General features: G+C 44.9%; 1 protein-coding gene across 1 annotated transcript; it reads left to right on the forward strand.

Moving 5' to 3' along the window:
* Positions 1-2,268: 2,268 nt before the first annotated feature.
* Positions 2,269-17,641, forward strand: LOC138959410 (protein toll-like). Its single transcript, XM_070330892.1, has 6 exons — positions 2,269-2,297; positions 8,618-8,697; positions 11,472-13,840; positions 14,442-14,611; positions 15,315-15,461; positions 15,918-17,641. Exons 3-6 carry the CDS (start codon positions 11,539-11,541, stop codon positions 17,253-17,255), a joined length of 3,957 nt encoding a protein of 1,318 aa, XP_070186993.1. The 5' UTR covers positions 2,269-2,297; positions 8,618-8,697; positions 11,472-11,538; the 3' UTR covers positions 17,256-17,641.
* Positions 17,642-17,807: the final 166 nt, after the last annotated feature.

Genomic DNA, 17,807 nt, shown 5'->3' on the forward strand with positions numbered 1-17,807 from the left:
GCTTTCTCTGACGTTTAACTGGGGGGAAAAAAATAACATGCCACTCCCTCTATATACCCGGATACGCAATCCTTTTATCAGAAAACAACAAACAGAGAATGCATGCCGAGAAATATATGCAAAACTGATTTTTTTGTTTTATAGGCTCTGACCTGGTTCAAGTTATGACCACGGCTGTGTGTGGGCATGCTTTGCATGCGTGCGGCCAGTACCGTGCTTGTGTATGTGTGCGTGTGTGTGTGTGTGTGTGACCGTGTGTGTGTGTGCGTGCGTGCGTGTGTGTGTGTGTGTGTGTCTCGACGGTGTCGTGACGTGTGTGTGTGTGTGTGTGTGCGTGCGTGCGTGTGTGCGTGCCTGCATGAGTGGGGGTCCCCATGAGTGATCTGAGTGTGTGTGGGTCAGTGTCATGCAACAGCATGGCAACACAAGTGCATTGTATCAAATAATAGGCTTGCGCTTTCAATTATTCACTGCTGTCTTTTTGACCTTTGGTCACTGTGACTCTAGCTCTCTGTTCCGGTGGTGACAGGGACAACAGTTGCGAGCTGATTCGGCGTCTCATCTTTTTTTTTTTTCATTTTTTTTTTCATCATTTTCCCTTTAATTCAAACATGTAGTAAACCTGGAGTATATCATACATTTCTATCCCGTAAATAACAGCGTCTCATCTTAGTCACCTTCAATCACCACCCAGCTAGTGTGAATGCTAACAAATTTTAGATTCCAGGTAAAGTGATTGATGAACAAGAGAGAATCAGTACACACTGGTAACACTTGGTTTTCAGTCTCCATCTTATATCTTGTGCTCGCATAGGAGCACAGTTCGTCGGTTGAGAAAAAGCTAAGTATTGACAACATGCGATAGAAAAATTAAAGGCACAGTAAGCCTCCCGTAAACCATCACAGAGCTCCCCGAGCGTCTACATACGGTACCGGGTACAAGCATACTTCCATTTGAACGCTCACCGAACGGGAACATCCTGGCTGCTTTCTGTCGAGCGTGAGAAATTTTCAAAGAATTTATTTTCGTGGACTTGGTCCTCTACAACAATGGCGTCTCGTTTTGGTGCTGGACGGCTGTTATGAATATATTCAATACCGGAAATCACGCCCGGACAGTAAGCCTCCCGTAAACCATCACAGATACTGTCAGGCTTTTACACACAGTACAAACACCCTTCCATTTGAACGCTCACCAAACGGGAACATCCTAGGTGCCCTACGTAAAGAGCGAGCAATTTTTAAAGAATTAATTATGCAGATTGTCTCGAATACTTTGGACCCATCCTGAACTCAGGTCAAAAATGAGTTACTTCCCTTCGGGTCTCATTCTATCGATGTAAACTGGCCATGGCCGTGGATCGATAATTATCAGAATGTTCAGTTTTGGACCGTGGTGCGTTTTTGCGCTAGACCTAACTTTTAAAATCTAAATAATAAATTGACAGCTTGTTACACAAACATTCTTTAATCATAAAAGAATTCTTTTTTCATCAGGACAAGATCAGTACAATTCGAAGTTGTGAAAGTTTGAAAAAAGAAAAGCCCAAAAGCAGGGTCACGCAAGGGTCGTAGCAGACGACGGTTTATGCATATCGCCGTTCCTCTCAACAGTCAAAAGCCATCGCTAGAGTTCTTGTGAACCACAGCCGTTTGTTTCGTGCATAAAAACGTGCTATTATTGTAGATAAGCTCACATCGAGTCGCATTCAAATGACTAACTGACGACTGCATTGTGAACAAGGGAAACTGGATCACACGGGTTCACGATGGCTCAGGGGTAAGATAAACCACGCAAAAATAAATTCTTTGAAAATTGTTCGCTCTTTACGGAGGGCACCTAGGATGTTCTCAATCGGTGAGTGTTTAAATGAAAGGGTGTTTGTACTGTGTGTGAAAGCCTGACCGTATCTGTGATGGTTTACGGGAGGCTTACTGTGCCTTTAATAAGAAAGATTATATCAACAGGAAGAATAATGAAAGGAAAGGATAAAAAATTTGGGAAGGAAAAAAACCGCACACAAAACAGATGAGCTAAAACAAATAATTGTTAAATGTACTAAAAGGATTTGGGTGATGTTGCCCATTCTTCACTCTCCGGGCGAATTATTATCATGACGTCAACCAGAGCTAATTAAGTTTCGTGTTGCGATTTGAATGTCACTAACTGTGTCATACCATGGGTTTCCCAAGAAAAACGAATCTACGTAATCTGTAAACAAGCTTCAGCCTAACACATTCGGGAGTGAAGTCTCATACTAACATGGTGCAGTCACTGTCCATACTGGCCTGGGAAGGTAAGATACTTCAATGTTATTACGTACCTGTATTGCTAGTTCAGCTGACTTTTTGTCATTGAACACTCTTGTTTTCATTGCCTTTAGCTAAATTTTTCATTGGATTTCCTCTTTTCGATGCCATTTAGTGAGTGTTTGGTTGACCCTCTCTCTCTCTCTCTCTCTCTCTCTCTCTCTCTCTCTCTCTCTCTCTCTCTCTCTCACACACACACACACACACACACACAAGAGAACCACAAACCATTGTGGAGAGTGGGGTGAAGTGACATTAACAATGTTACTATAGGCACGACAACTTTAAACCATTCTGGCATTGCAGTGTACGATGGGCACGGTGTGTGTGTGTGTGTGTTTGCGTCAGTGCTTACGTCGTGCGTGTGTGCGAGTGTGCGTCACTGCTTGCGTGTGTGTGCGAGCGTAAGTGTGTGCGCGTTAGTGCCGAGCGCGCGCGTTTGTGTGCCGTGTCTGTGTTCCGCCCTGTTCGTGTCACCGTACAAGTTTGCACCATGTAGTGGGTGTGTCGACGTACCGTCGTCAGTGTCACTTGGTTCGGTGTGAACGTGGATGTCTTTGTGTGCCGGTTGTCTGTTATGCGTGTTAATGACAAGGAGCACGCTTCTTCTTGTGCAGAAGGAATTTGCTAGAGAGAGAGGGACAACCCGAGAGAGAGAGAGAGAGAGAGAGAGAGAGAGAGAGAGAGAGAGAGAGAGAGAGACTGAGGGGGGGGGGGGGGACAACCCGAGAGAGAGAGAGAGAGAGAGAGAGAGAGAGAGAGAGAGAGAGAGAGAGACTGAGGGGGGGGGGACAACCCGAGAGAGAGAGAGAGAGAGAGAGAGAGAGAGAGAGAGAGAGAGAGAGAGGAGAGGAGAGAGAGAGAGAGAGAGAGAGAGAGAGAGAGAGAGAGAGAGAGAGTTAGAATCGTCATGGACAGGGAGAGATGGAGACAGAGACAGGGAGAGATGGAGACAGACACAGACACAGAGCAGGGACGGACCTAAGTAGGGTGAGGGGGCCCCAATTGTGGTAGGGGTACATTAGTTGAGGGTGCGAAGCACCCGCGAACCTTCTAGGGGGGTCCGGGGGCATGCCCCCCAGGCACATTTTTGAAATCCAGATTATGTGCAATCTGGCGCATTCTGGGAGTATTTGTCATGAGTTTTAAAGACAAAACAAACTGACTAAATGTTAAAGCATATATTTTGTTAGGCAAAAAAAAAAAAAAATAGGTGTGGTTACGGTAACATAGCCAAAAAAAATAGGGTAGGTAGGTTGGCAATTACTTTTTTTTTTTTTTAACTTTTTTTTCTAATGTGTACAAATTAAACCTACTTGACAGGGAAATAAGTGTGCGACACGGGCGCTTTCGCTTTCATTGCGTTTTTTGCACTCGTTTTTTTTTTTTTTTTTTTTTTTTTTTTTTTTTTTACAAATGTAATAAGAAGTTATAGGATCGGCCCCTAAAAATAGGGTAGGTCGGGTTACCGTAACCACACCTATTTTTTTTTTTTAGGCCTTACCCCTGGAGGAGGTACATGGTCAGGCCATGGGGGGGGGGGGGGGCGGGGTTCTGGGCAACAGGAAACCCCCCCCCCTGGGTCCGGCGGCCCTGCAGAGACACAGAGACAGAGACAGAGACAGACAGAGAAAGAGACAGACAGACAGAGACAGAGACATGCAGACTGACAGACATACCGTGACACAGTCGGAGATCGAGAAAGCCGAGATATAGGCGCCGGACAGAGAAATGTGGGCCGGTTTATAAGTGGAGGGTCGTTTAACTGGTACATGTGTTTCAGCTATTATTGTATACACAACTGGTGAGGTTTACTTGAACGGTTGAAAACGACGTTAAACACCAAATAAAGAAAGAAAGGTTTACTTGAACATGTTATTCACAAAATGGGACAACTTTCTTCGCAGCCATAGCAGCAACATGCCTCGCCTTCCCGCCATGTCAAGTTCAACCGACAGAACCGGATGTACCGTATAAACTATAATGCGCATATCCGGGATATTGCGGATGTTCATCATGTAGAGTAAATTATCACTCCAACAGCCTTTATGTCGTCTCTGTCAAAGAACGGTCGCTGGTTTTATATCTGACTTGCCGCGCACAGGCCAGTGACCGATTTACTGACACGAACCGGTGACAAGAGACAAAGAAAGAATATTGTAAACAAGAACCAGCCTGGTTATCGTCTCTCCTTTGTTTTCCTCTCTCTGTCTTTGTTGAAACCAGGTCACGTTCGTGTACAGTGGTAGAATTCTGTTCTTTTATTTACCCAGGATGAACCTGCACTTTAAATTGCGCGCGCTCACTGCACACCGCTCAGCGACACACACACACACACACACACACACATACACTCCCACACACACACACCCACACGCACACACACACACACAAACACACACACACACACACACACACACACACCACACACACACACACACACACACACAACTTTGTTGCAGCCAGGGTCAGAGGGACAAGAGTAATTTACACACAACTTACACACAAAAGCGATACTGGAAGGGTCACACAAATTCCAAATTCCGAAACTGCCGGGCACTGCAAGAATTTTGATCTAGCCTGTATCATGCTACAAACATCACGATTTAACCCTTTCGCTGCCAATCAAAACTTCCTGACTGCCAGGGAATATTGGAGTTCGGGGTGTAATAATTCACAAAAAATTCTAGCTCCAAACTGGCAGTAGGTAGAAAAGTAAAACCTATGTTATTTTTAAAAGAAATTCAACCAAGAATCTGTTTTTAGTATCTAATCATGGAAATAATGCACAAGTTCAGGACGGGTATACCCGTCCTAAGGCAGTCAAGGGGACAATGGGCAAAACAAATATACTTCGTGTCTAATCTTCTTATTAAGTCCACTTCAGTGTTTAAACTAACTCAATATCGTGGAGAAAGAGGCGCGAGAACTATTCTGCATCGCCGAAGTTCGTATATATTGATAAGGCCAACAAAAAAAAATAGTCTGTTTACGGTAACCCGACCGACCCTATTTTTTTCGCGCGACCCTAGACTTTTTTTGGCATTTGGAAAAAAAAAAAATAATAACGTAAAAATATGGTTTTTTGGAGAAAAAAAAAATATCCCGACCTACCGACCCTATTTTTTGGGGCCTATGTTACCGTAAACAGACCTATTTTTTTTGGCCTAATATGTTTTCTTTGGCACAGTATCGAGTGTTGTGTCGCCGTGTCAGAAAGATCGTAACTGATGAGATAATTTGACATGATGTTCAGACAGACGCGCCAACATGAATCACGTTGAACACAGAAGCTTCCCTGTTTCAATCAATTAGCAAGACTGATTGTTCGTGTCTTGTGCGTAAAATGTAATCGCTAGAAAAAGTCCTCTCGTCAACACAACGAAAACTAAGCAAACCTTCACCGGTATTTGGGCTTAAATTTCAAACGCCTGAAGTCTTATTTACAACATGAAAACATTGTGTTGTATTCAGGTACTTGATTCGCAAGACTGAAAGGATGTTTTGGTATAAACGTTCACGGGCCTAAAAACTCATTATTCTCATAGCTACCGCATTGTCCTTTCACCTGGGAAGACTGATTGAAGTACATGTATACATGACCTGGCAGAAGAAAACACACACATATTCGGAAACTTGATATGACTCTCTAGAAAAATCGTGAGATGTGACTGTAGCTGAATTACTCACGCTGCAGTAAATCACTCTCGTATGTGTCAGCATTAGCATAAAGACATCCGGAAGACACTCACTCGCACAAATAGAGAATCATTGAAAAACAAATATCAACAAAATATAACGCAGATGTAGTAGGGAAAGTCGCCAAACCCGGAACAGTAAAGGAGAAGCAACTGGACCAGACCAACACATGGATAATGCAAATCGTTCTTTATATTGTCACATACTAGACTCTATTAGTAAATCAACGAACAACATAACATAAAATAAAAGTCACGCAACTCATCCGACTGATCATCATAAAAATGTCTGCATCTGTTCCAGGTTGGACGCATGGGGGTGTAACGTGGAACACAGTGTGTTGTCAAACTCGGAATAGCCTACATACAAAAACAAACAGACTCTCTTTCTAGTGCTCTATGTGTCTCTCACTCACACATTTACACCTACACACTCTCAATCACACGCACACAAGCACACATTGCCACACACACAAGAGAATTAAATACGTCATAATATTTTGATTGATCCATTGTATTTAAATGTCTTTTTTCACATCATATTTTGATTTTTACCAAGGAAATAACAAATCGGATAACAATTTAAGCCTAAAATGTGAACAAAATAGATAAATAAGGGCTAGGTATGAACAACAAAAACGGAGAAACTAAACCTTTCCACACAAAAAGGAAAAAAAGAAGCTGAGAACCGATTTCGCAGACAATGTCCTTTTGCCTTCTACTGTCAGCGCAGTCATCGTGTGATCACTGTGTGAACTTCTGGCACTGTATCATGCCCTCAGGAGAGTTGGTGCCACACATGAAGCAGTACCACAAGATTTCGCAGCTTCATTTGTACCCCTCTTCTGTTGACAAACAGATATGAAAGGGCTACCTGCCCATGCAATTGACGAAATTTAAAAATCAATACGCATAAAGTCTGAAAGCAAATAACTAAGAACAGATTTAAGAACTGCTTTCGCAGACACAAAAAATAACCAGGTACAGATTTCGCAGACAAAGTCCTTTTGTCCTCTGCTGTCAGCGCAGTCGTCGTGGGCCCACTGTGTGCATCTCTGGCACAGTATCAATCAATCAATATCAATATGAAGCTTATAATTATAGCGCGTATTCCGTGGGTACAGTTCTGAGCGCTTGTCGAAGAGTTGTCAACACAGGACTAACAAAGAAACTAACATCTACAGACGGACACGAACCCTATCACACACTAGCAAACCCGGATAAACATACAACAAACAACTGTTTAACAACAATGTACACATCAATAGCCATGTCCAAACAAAATGATATCAAACACAAAGAAAACACCTCTCACAGAGCACAGCATAAGAATGTCTTTTGGGGCACAACACATCACGTCGAACATGAAATTCGCAGCCAGCTACGGGAAGAACTGAGTCTTCAACCTACTCTTGAACGCGTCAAGAGAGGGGCTCTGGCGAAGCCCAAGCGGCAGGGAGTTCCAGACGGAGGGGCCCGCGGAGGGAAATGCACGCTGACCAGCAGATGCAAGTTTCGAGCGAGGGATGTGAAGGCGGAGTGGGTCAGCAGCAGAACGAAGGGGACGGTCGGAAGGCTGGGTGTACAGGTCCAGGGAGGATTGAAGGTACTCGGGAGCAGAGTCGTTGAGACACTTGTAGACCAGAGTGGACAGTTTTTAGGAGATTCGGGTGTTGACAGGGAGCCAGTGCAAGGAGCGAAGTAGGGGGGTGATGTGGTCTCGCTTCGTCTTTCTCAACGTCAGCCTGGCGGCAGCGTTCTGGACTCGTTGTAGGCCATGAATGGATGAAGCGGGGAGGCCAGCCAGAAGGGAGTTGCAGTAATCCAGACGACTGAAGATGAGGGAGACAACCAGCTTGACACAGGCGTCGTGGGTCAGGTAGCGACGGATGGAGGCGATGCGTCGTAGGTGGAAAAAGCAGGTCTTGATGATGAAGGAGATGTGTGTCTGCATGGAGAGAGTGGAGTCGAGAAAGACGCCAAGGCTCTTGACAGCAGGGGAGTTGGTGACACACATGAAGCAGTACCAAGTGCTTTCCTCCAGGATACATAGAATGCATCGTTAAGAATGTTCCCATTTTCTTCCTCTCAGCAGAAGCTACCCTCCTTCCACCCCTTCCACCACCAAGACTAACAGGGGACAAGGGAGTAAACATTTCGTACACCTGGAATGGGAAGTTAAACTGCTTGTGTTTGGGTGAAGTAATTTATTCGTTATTTATTCGTCAGGGGAGTAACATTTTTGTAAGAAATGTTTACTCGGAACTCACCTGTCTTGGGGAGTAATTTTCTCGTGTAATGGGGGAGTGCTTTTTTCGTAAAGGGAGTAACTTTTTCGTACGAAATGTTTACTCCGGAGTAAAAATCTCGTGGGAGTAATTTTCTCGTGTTACACCGGCATGGATTTTGAGTTGAGCTGTTGGATACACGTGACTTTTCAAATCTTTGTCTCCGTTAAAATGATTACAAATCCATGACGTTTTATCACAGCAATCAACATTTTATGTGACGTATATAGATAAAGAGTAATAAAACGAATATATAACGGTCACTACACATTTCTGCAAAACAGTTATTCATGAATTGTTTCCCGTTGATTGCATATTGAGGTGTTCCAAGTTTGCCGACTGTTCCGGGATTGGCGACTTTCCCTTAATACAAGAAACGTATCTGCAGCAGGACATGCAAGGTAACCATACAAAATGGCATGTGATTGTTGATGATTTAGGAACGTGTGCGTTTTTATCTTTGCAAGCTCTAGTAATAAGCATGCGTGCGTGAGTTTGACTTATTTTGGGGCTTGTAACAAATTTCGACATCGATGATCGAGACTTTGTATGCACATGGCTTTGAGCTTGAAGGACAACCAGTATTGCATAAGTCAGTTTAATTTTGAATTCTAAAAGGGTCACGAGAAAGAGGGACCCCGCCCCCGCCGCCCCCCCCCCCCCCCACCCATCCCTCAAATAAGACCAGCGTCGTAGAAAGTACCATAACAAGAAACTGGGATTTCTCGAATAAAACAAATGGAATATGATTGTAGATAAATCTGAAACGTGTGAGTTCATTTGCTATCTTTGTAAGGCCTAAAACAAAACAAAAACGGTTCGCCGACTGACCATATTTTTCTCCTCCCGACTCTACAACAATGTTTTTCTTTTTAAGCCTTTAAAAACAAATTTAAAAATGACCAAAACTCGTGTTCGCAGATTTTACAAGGAATTCTACCTTTCTGCGACATCAAGGGAATACAGCTCGTACGAGTTCCGATCAATAAAAAGCAACATCCCAGGTTTAAAAAAAAAAATGATAGGAACCTACCTACCCTAATGTTTTGGCCTTGTCAGTGGAAAGAACATTCATTTATTTGTGTATTTATTCATGTTTGCCTTAGCACAAGTGTTTGCATCCGAAAAACGATTACTCACAAAAAGAAGGAAAAAATGTAGCAAACAAATATTCCTGCAGCGAGAAATTAATAGAGGTGGGGATTTCTCAACTTGTGACTGTAGATTAATAACAAACGTGGGGTTTATGTAGGCGCCTTTGTTAGCATACTGACATCGGGAAGACAGTGACTTAATTTGTTTAATGTTTTTGAAATCTTCACCTCTTAAATCTTGCTGTAGTAACATTTCTATTTCTTTATGTTTTGTGTGTATTTTTTTTTTTGTCTTATCAAGGATGCGCTTGTCTTCGTCACATTTTTTCCCCGATTTATCAAGGCATGTTGTCGTGCATACCGGACATAGACAGACGGCTAAGGTTTTCCCGTTAGCATGACATTTCAACGCAGGGCCGAACCAAGTTCGTTTGAGGGGGGGAGGGGGGGTGGTTCCAACTGAAGGCAGGGGTCCAAAGTCCACATTTTTTTTTCTCTGAGAGGTACATTGGATGGCCAGGGGGGGGGGGGTTCCGGAACCCCAGGAACCCCCCCCCCCCCCCCCAGATCAGGCCCTGCAACGGGCTATCGTGTCCTCGCACCACCACCACCAGCCACAGCCCCCACCCCCACCCTCCCATCCACCACTCTCTCATCCTGCCTTTTTGAAAGGGTCTTGAGGTATGAAGCGTAGCTTATCATGTTTCATAGTATGACTGACTGTCGGGTCGAGTTGTGGTGTTGTAGAGAGCGCAGTGAGTGTGTTGTGTGGCTCTCAGTTCGGTAGAAACCAGGTCAGTTTTATTAGTCACAACTGATTCTTCACAGTTTAGTTTTGTTTGGTTTCTTGGCGTGTGTGTGTGTGTGAGGTGTGTGTGTGTCACAGTGTTGTGACTTGTTTGGGATGACCTTGAGGAACAGTGTTCTAACACCTGACATAACAAACCTTAGGTTAAAACAAATGAAAGTAAAGATATAAAATGAAACGTTCCCAGTACTCTTAGGCTTGCTCGTATATTAGCTTGTGAACATCTGGCTGCGTGACAGTATTGCCTTTTGTCTGTGTGCCTCTTTGAGTAAGCGGGCGGTAAACCGCAGCGTGTGTATTCAGTTAGTGTGTGTGTGTGTGTGTGTGTGTGAGTGCGTTCATGCGTGTGTGTCTCTGTTTGTGTGTGTGTGTGTGTGTGTGTGTGTGTGTGTGTGTGTGTGTGTGTGTGTGTGTGTGTGCGTGTGTATGTGTGTGTGTGAGTTAGTGTTAGTGTCTTATCGTCTATGTGTAGGCTTTTTTTTGTCTATCCGCCCGCCTGCCTGTTACTTTGTCTGTACGTACGTCAGCTTGTCAGTCTGTCTGTGTGTATGTCTGTCTGTCTATATGTTTTCTTCTGTCTCTATCTTTATCTTATCTTTGAGTTTGTCTGTCTGTCTGTATACCTTTAGTGATGGTGTCTGTCCGCTCGTCCGTATATCTGTACTTCTGTCTGTTTCCGAGTGTATAGTTATGTACCATTCTGTCTTTCAGTTTGTGATCCTGGAACTATTCAAAAATACCAACAATGTAGATGCCAAACAATGTGTACCAACAATGCGGATGCCAAAGCCAGAAGCTCTTTATCATACAAGCAATATCACATCAAAAGGCTACATCATGCTCTAACTCTCGTATCAAGCAGCGAAGGAATCTTACATAATTATAAAACAGTAAATAGTGTTACCACCAATGGCTATCTCATTCTCACGTTTAAGTGTCCTTAGTAGCCACAAATGATAAGATATTCGACATATTAGGATCACGTCGCTTAGGTCGCGAGGGTTATATATCGGAAACGCTTCGGAAGGGGTCACTTGAGTTATGATGACGTCTGCCGCCGCACAAATGCGTTGTTTGCTTTCACGCTTTTCGTGATAATCGCTGATAATGAGAGAGAGACAGACAGAGAGAGACAGAGAGAGGGACGGGGGAGTATTACCTAGCACCAATTTTGTCACAAGCAGCATGTGCGTAAAGAAAAGTGTAGCCTGCTGTCTACTTGTTATTTAAGCAGGATGCGGGCCCTATATATATTGTCTCCTCCCTGTTTCAGATACAAACCAAACTCTTCACTTTCCCTGAACCAAAAGAAGGAGAGAGCAGCACCTGGTAATGTGACCATGGAAGGAAACAAGAATGTGACGCTTTGGCTTCTCTGCTGTTGTATTTTGGCTCAAATTGTCAACACAACTGCCTTCGTTTCTCCTACAACGAAAACTACCAATATCTCAACTAAAGGCAACAGAACGAGCAACACGTCTGCTGACGATGATGTGTACTTGCACCTTCCAAGCAGCTCGAATCAAACCAGACTAGAGTTTGAATTATTAGGTGGTTCGACAACAATGATTTCCACCTCTTCCACTCCTGTGTCGCACGATGGGAACAGAGTCGGTCCCAGCACGCCCAACGCTGGGATCGTCACACCAGCGAACACCGACACAAATGATTCTGGACACACCCAAGCAAACAGAACCGCAATATCCAGCAGCAACGACCCAGCACAGGCAGCAAACCTCTCCCACTGCCGCTACCAGTTCACCCAGATCTTCTCCGACTCTCTGTACACGAAAGATAATGTTCTTCTCAAAAGCGCTGAGCTGTACTTCACCATCCTGCCCGGCCAGTCCCGATGTTACATGACGAGAGAAGACTTTGAGAGCAGGTTGAGGAACTTCACCACAGGACCGGAACTAGTCGGCCACTTCTGGTTCAAGTGTCGCGAACCTGGCACACAAGTCCTCTTTAAGGAGAACTATGAAGTAGAGAATATGCCAGAAGAAGGAGAAGGAGGAGAAGGAATGTTAGAGGAGGATGTAAACCTTACAGAGGGAGGAAAAACGAGAGGCGGTCCAGACGACCCCAACTACTACAACTTTTACCCCAACTTCATCGGCTATTTGAAGACTCTCAACTGCAGGGTGAGCCTCAAGGGCATCGACATCGTTGCCAACATGACGGACATGAAAGTCCTGATACTGATAGGAAACGGGGCTACAAGCGGATTTTCCCAACTAGAGAGCCGACCAGAATTGTGCCGTGCCTTTCAAGGAGTGGCGTCTATTGGCATAGTTGACGACCGACAGGGACAGAGGAGCTTGGAATTGTTAGGCCTGTGCGCTGGGAATCTCAACAACATTGCTGAGTTATTTTTTGTGAACGACAGTATCACGTACTTTCCAGAGCGTTTGAAAGCAGCCTTGCCCAATAATCGCGCGCTGATGTTGAAAGGCAACAAACTAACTTCCCCTGTAGATTTCCCCTGGTCACCAGGCTACGCGGAACTGCCGAGAAACCTAAGCAGAAACTACAAGTTTAACTTCTTGTACAGTTACGATGATATGATTGACATTGAGCCCAACTTGTTTCGTCGTGTGTACATTTTGGACGGCAACAGAATCCAGAACATGACTACCTTTGAACTTACAGGCGAGTTCCAGTATGTTTCCTTCGAGTATAACGAGTTGAGAAAAATCTCAGGTTCTGTATTTCGACAGGTAGAGGATCTACAGTTTCTGAGCCTGGCTAACAACAAATTCGAGTCACTGCCGGAAGATGTGTTTGTCGGGCTAAGCAAGTTGAAAAAACTTGACCTTCACAATAACAAACTGAAACATATTTCGCAAAACATTTTCAGAAGCTTGCGAAATCTCGAGCACCTAAACTTGGCAGGAAACCAGCTTACGGTGTTACAGGACTGTCTGTTCTTGAGTCTACAGAAGCTGACCGACTTGATTTTGAGCAACAACAGCATCAGTGAAATCTCCAGACACGCCATCTCACCCCTCTCCGTCCAGCTCAAACACGTAGATCTTCAGAACAACCCGCTGACGGAATTTCCTGTCGTGCTGCTCCTACTATCAGGCCTGAAAGAAGCGAACCTGGACCGTACACACATTGAGGTCCTTGACTTTGTTGAGATAGACAGAGAGACTTTATTGATAGAGATCATGCGAGGTCTGGTCAACCCCAGCTCCGGGGAGTACGCCAAGATCACCGACACGCCGACCTACCAGAAAAGAATCTCTCTCAGACACAGCAAACTGCGTTCAGTCGTGGTCTACGACAAGACACCAGAAACCCTGCAGACGTTCATCTTTGTCATTAAATTCTACACGGTGAATGTCGAGGGCTCGCCCTTAGCGTGCGATGCCAACATTCTGAACGTGACCCACGAGGTAGAGTCCTGGAAAGCCAAGGGGATACTGACAGGCGAGGAGCCCTGCCTGAAGCAGTGGAAGTGCGCCTGGCCTGAAGACCTGCACGGGCGAACCGTGACCAGTCTCAAGGACAAGGAGACCTACACTCTTATGGAATCCAGCGGAAGCGAAAATCATTCGTCAGCCTCGTCATGCCCGGAAGCCTGCGCGTGTTACATGCGCACGCGTGTGCAGACTGTCATCGTGGACTGCAAGCAAGCAGGTAAACGAGACTATACGTTCAGTACTGTTAAATGCAGTTACTTCATTGTCCTTTTGTGCCGTGTCGTTTTTGCTTGCATTTGCTAAATTTAATTTTAAGCAAGAGGATTCGAGTTGCAGCTATTGTTCATGAAGTGTGTTTGTGTATTTGTTTTTGTTTTTAATTGTTTGCTTGTCGGGGAGGGGGGGGGGGGGAGGGGGCTCATCGATACATATACGGTGAATAGAAAAACCTCGAAGCTCTGCTGTTTTATCCCATTTGTGTTTTGTTCTTTCGATCCGGGGATTAATCCTGTTTTACGGAGTAATTGTCTCGTTTTCGTTTTCTTTTAATTTCATGTGTAGCTCGTTCACCTTCGTTTTATTATTTTCACTGCCCTATAAAGCTGTTACCAATGAATTCAGCGTCAGTCAAAAAATTGAAAGAAGAAAAATGACGTATTCATTTGTTTTTTTCTCGTCTATTCTTTTTTGCAAATATGTTACACATTTGTCACTGTGTCTTGTATGCCCTTATCCTTTTTCTTGCACCCAACGTAATGTCATTTTGCGGAATAAAGAGATGAGAGAGTTTGACGGTTTGGAATTGTCCCCATCAACAGGTCTGACGTCCTTCCCACCACGAGTGCCGCCCAACACACGCGAACTGTGGCTGCAGAACAACACCATCAAGACGCTGGAGAAGCTACCCTACCTCGGGGACCTCCACCACCTCAAGCTCACCTCCAACAACCTGCAGGGCCTGCCCCAGGACGTCATCAGCTTTATGAAGGTAAACAAGAGCAGGGTTGGATTTTAGGGGGGGGGGGGAGGGTTGGATGGGTTCCGGAAGCTCCCCCTTCCCCCTTCGCCCCTTACCCCTCAAATGTACCTTTTTTTCTCAAGGTGAGACCAAACATAAACCTTCATCATGCTAAATGTCAACAGCATCTGGGGTGACTAGCCCTCAACCCCACCGCCGCCTGCCCAGCCCCGGAACTCAGGACTGCCTCATTTTGGAAATCCCTCCCACCCATACAGTAGGTCCAGACCTGAAGAGGTTGGACATTGTATTGTTTGTTTTTCATCCCGTTTGTCTCATGCATGATGAAAGATGTTTGTTCGTTCAGCGATTCTTGGAGATAAAAGTCACTTTATCATTCAATGGTTTTTCAGCGCTCCTTATGAGAGAAAAAAACCCACTTGATTGTTCAGTCTGATAATGCTTCCTTCTGCAATATTGTCCCAGACTAAAGAAAAGGCAGCCAGATTAGCAGCGCAGGAACAATAGCTAGATCTGTCGTTGAAGCTGTTTCGTTGTTGTAAAAAATCTAAAACATGTGGGAATATTGTGCTATTTGAAGTGAACATTATGTAGTGCTTTGCTACTACTGCTATGGTTGCAATTGCTGCTGCTTACGACGACGATGACGACGACGACGACGATGATCATGATGACGACGACAAAGAAAATAATGATGTTATTTTTGTTTAAGGACCTCCGCTTGCTGTACGTTGACGACAACTGGCTGACGGGACTGTCCTCCCCTCTGGAGCAAGTGAAGCAGCTTCGCGTAGCAGGCAACCGTTTCCGCTGTGACTGTCACACTTTGTGGATGAAAGACTGGTTGTTAGGCCATCAGGTGGGTGCAAGTTATCTTTTTGTTGGCGGTGGTGGTGGTGGTGGTGGTGGTTGTTGTTTTTGTTGTTGTTGGCACACCGAGTGATATTGTAAGATTTACCCCTTTTTTTCTTCGCCAAGCCTAGTCCGGAAGCAAAGTGATCAGTTTACTGAGTGAGATACCGGTCTCTGGGTGAATGAAATATGGCAAATGGTATACTGTACATTGTGTCAGGAGTATTAGACGGTAAAGGTACGTTTCTAATTATGGACTTTTTCAATTATCGAATTTACGAGAAAAATTCAGAATAAAAAAAATGGGAATGAGGTAAAATACGTAGAGACCGTTGAAAAGCAAAAGTATAGACATTATTCATGCAGAAAAGACTGCTACTACTGTTAAAAGATCAGGTTCTAGAGAAAACCAAACACAGTCAAAGCAAGCGTGTTGTAACACCATCACATGTACTCGTTTCAGAATGTTGTGGAGGACTGGCTGGACGTGCAGTGCAGCGTGGAGGGCAAGGACGGATGGCAGTTCTTCACCTCCGTTCCTAACGACCAGTTCATCTGCAAGGCCTCCGCTACCCTGGGGCAGCTGGCTGTTCCCATAGCGGTACCCGTCATCTTCTTTGCCGCTATCCTGACCCTCTGCATCGTCGCTTTCTTGCAGAAAAGACGCCTGAAGGTGCTTCTGTACGTCCACACCGGTCTCCACCCCTTCGATCGGGATCCCCCTGATGACGTCAGTCTCTATGACGTCACGGTGTGTTGCGGGGTAGGCTCGCGCGACTGGATGTTGCAGAACGTCATTAAGCCTTTGGAAGAGCGGGGCTTCAGGGTGTTCTTCTACAGCAGGGACGCGTTCGTTGGGGTCACGACGCTGGAGAACGTTCACTACTGCATCGAGAACGGCCGGAGACTGGTGGTGGTGCTGGGAGAAAGCTGGGACCAGGATGACCTGCTGGTGACCGCCACCCGCGAAGCTCTGGCCAAGTGTCACAAGGACATGGTGCATTTCCTCACCGTCGTCGTGCACCAGCTGTCCCCAAAGAATATCGAGAACAAGGACATGCAGCAGTACATCAAAAGACAGCGTTACATCGACACAATAGACAAGCACTTTCTCAAGAAGCTGCTCTACGAGATGCCTGAACTGATGAGCAAAGTTCACCACGACGATGAAAAAGAGAAGATGGACTATCTGCAGGTGACAGAAATCCAAGGGAAGCCTGTCACCCTGAACGACATCGTAGTGGCTGCGGATGACGAGAACCTCACAGTCAATGCTCTGAATCTTCGTAACCTGCGGAGCGGCATAGACAAAGCTGCCGTGGTGATAGACGTTGACGAGAAGCAGCATCACGCTCACGCTGAAGAGAGAGACGTGAAGTCAGTGTTTGTTTGGTACGCAGAAGACGACCTCCAGTTTACTTTACGCCAGATCGTAGAACCTCTGGAGAAACTAGGCCACACGTGCATTCTTCAAGACAGAGACTTCTGCATAGGCGCTGCAATACAGGAAAACATCGTCCAGGCAGCAGAAACGTGCGAACGCAGCGTTTTTGTCCTGTCCAATCAGACGCCGCGTAACGAATGGTTCACGTTCGCCTTCCACGTGACTTTCAACCGCCATTTGCAAGGCAAGGAACAGCAGATGGTGTTGGTGACGCGTGAGGGTGTCGACGTCACTAACTTTGTTGAAGAGGTTCAGCAGGTGGTGAAAACTTCAGCATTGTTGAGCGAGGGTGACCCGTGGTTTCAGGCAAGACTAGTCAAGTTTGTGCAGTGTGACGTGATGGTGAGAAATTTGTAACGATGTGCGTGACAATCGCCAAGCTTGTGTCCTATTCTGATGAACCCGCGCGTTTGTGTGTGTGTGTGTGTGTGTGTGTGTGTGTGTGTGTGTGTGTGTGTGTGTGTGTGTGTGTGTGTGTGTGTGTGTGTGTGAGAGAGAGCCAGTGCAATCCTGTGTTTTGACTTTCAAAGAAGTGAACATTGTCTCTGATGAACAGAATTGAAGCCCAACCAACATCGATATAGCGTCAATTCTTTTATACGTTTGCCAAAGTGCAAGAACATGGGTAAAAGTATTCATTTCCTGTTACTGTCCAATAGTATTTCAAAGTTTTTGTATATTTTGTTGTTGTAGCTTTTGTACATGAATAAATAAAAAGCAAAAATAAATTCTTTTTGAGGATGCATTTTTACTTTTATAATTACGATTAAGCCTACACTGACACGATTGCTCCGTATTCAAACCTAGAACATTAATATCACACTCAAAACTGAAACATGAAGGACACAAAATTGGCAATTATCTCTGAACAATACTCCATCAAGCAGACAATCAGTAATTTATTAATCG

Source organism: Littorina saxatilis, linkage group LG2, assembly GCF_037325665.1.
Source record: "Littorina saxatilis isolate snail1 linkage group LG2, US_GU_Lsax_2.0, whole genome shotgun sequence".
NCBI lineage: Eukaryota > Metazoa > Mollusca > Gastropoda > Littorinimorpha > Littorinidae > Littorina > Littorina saxatilis.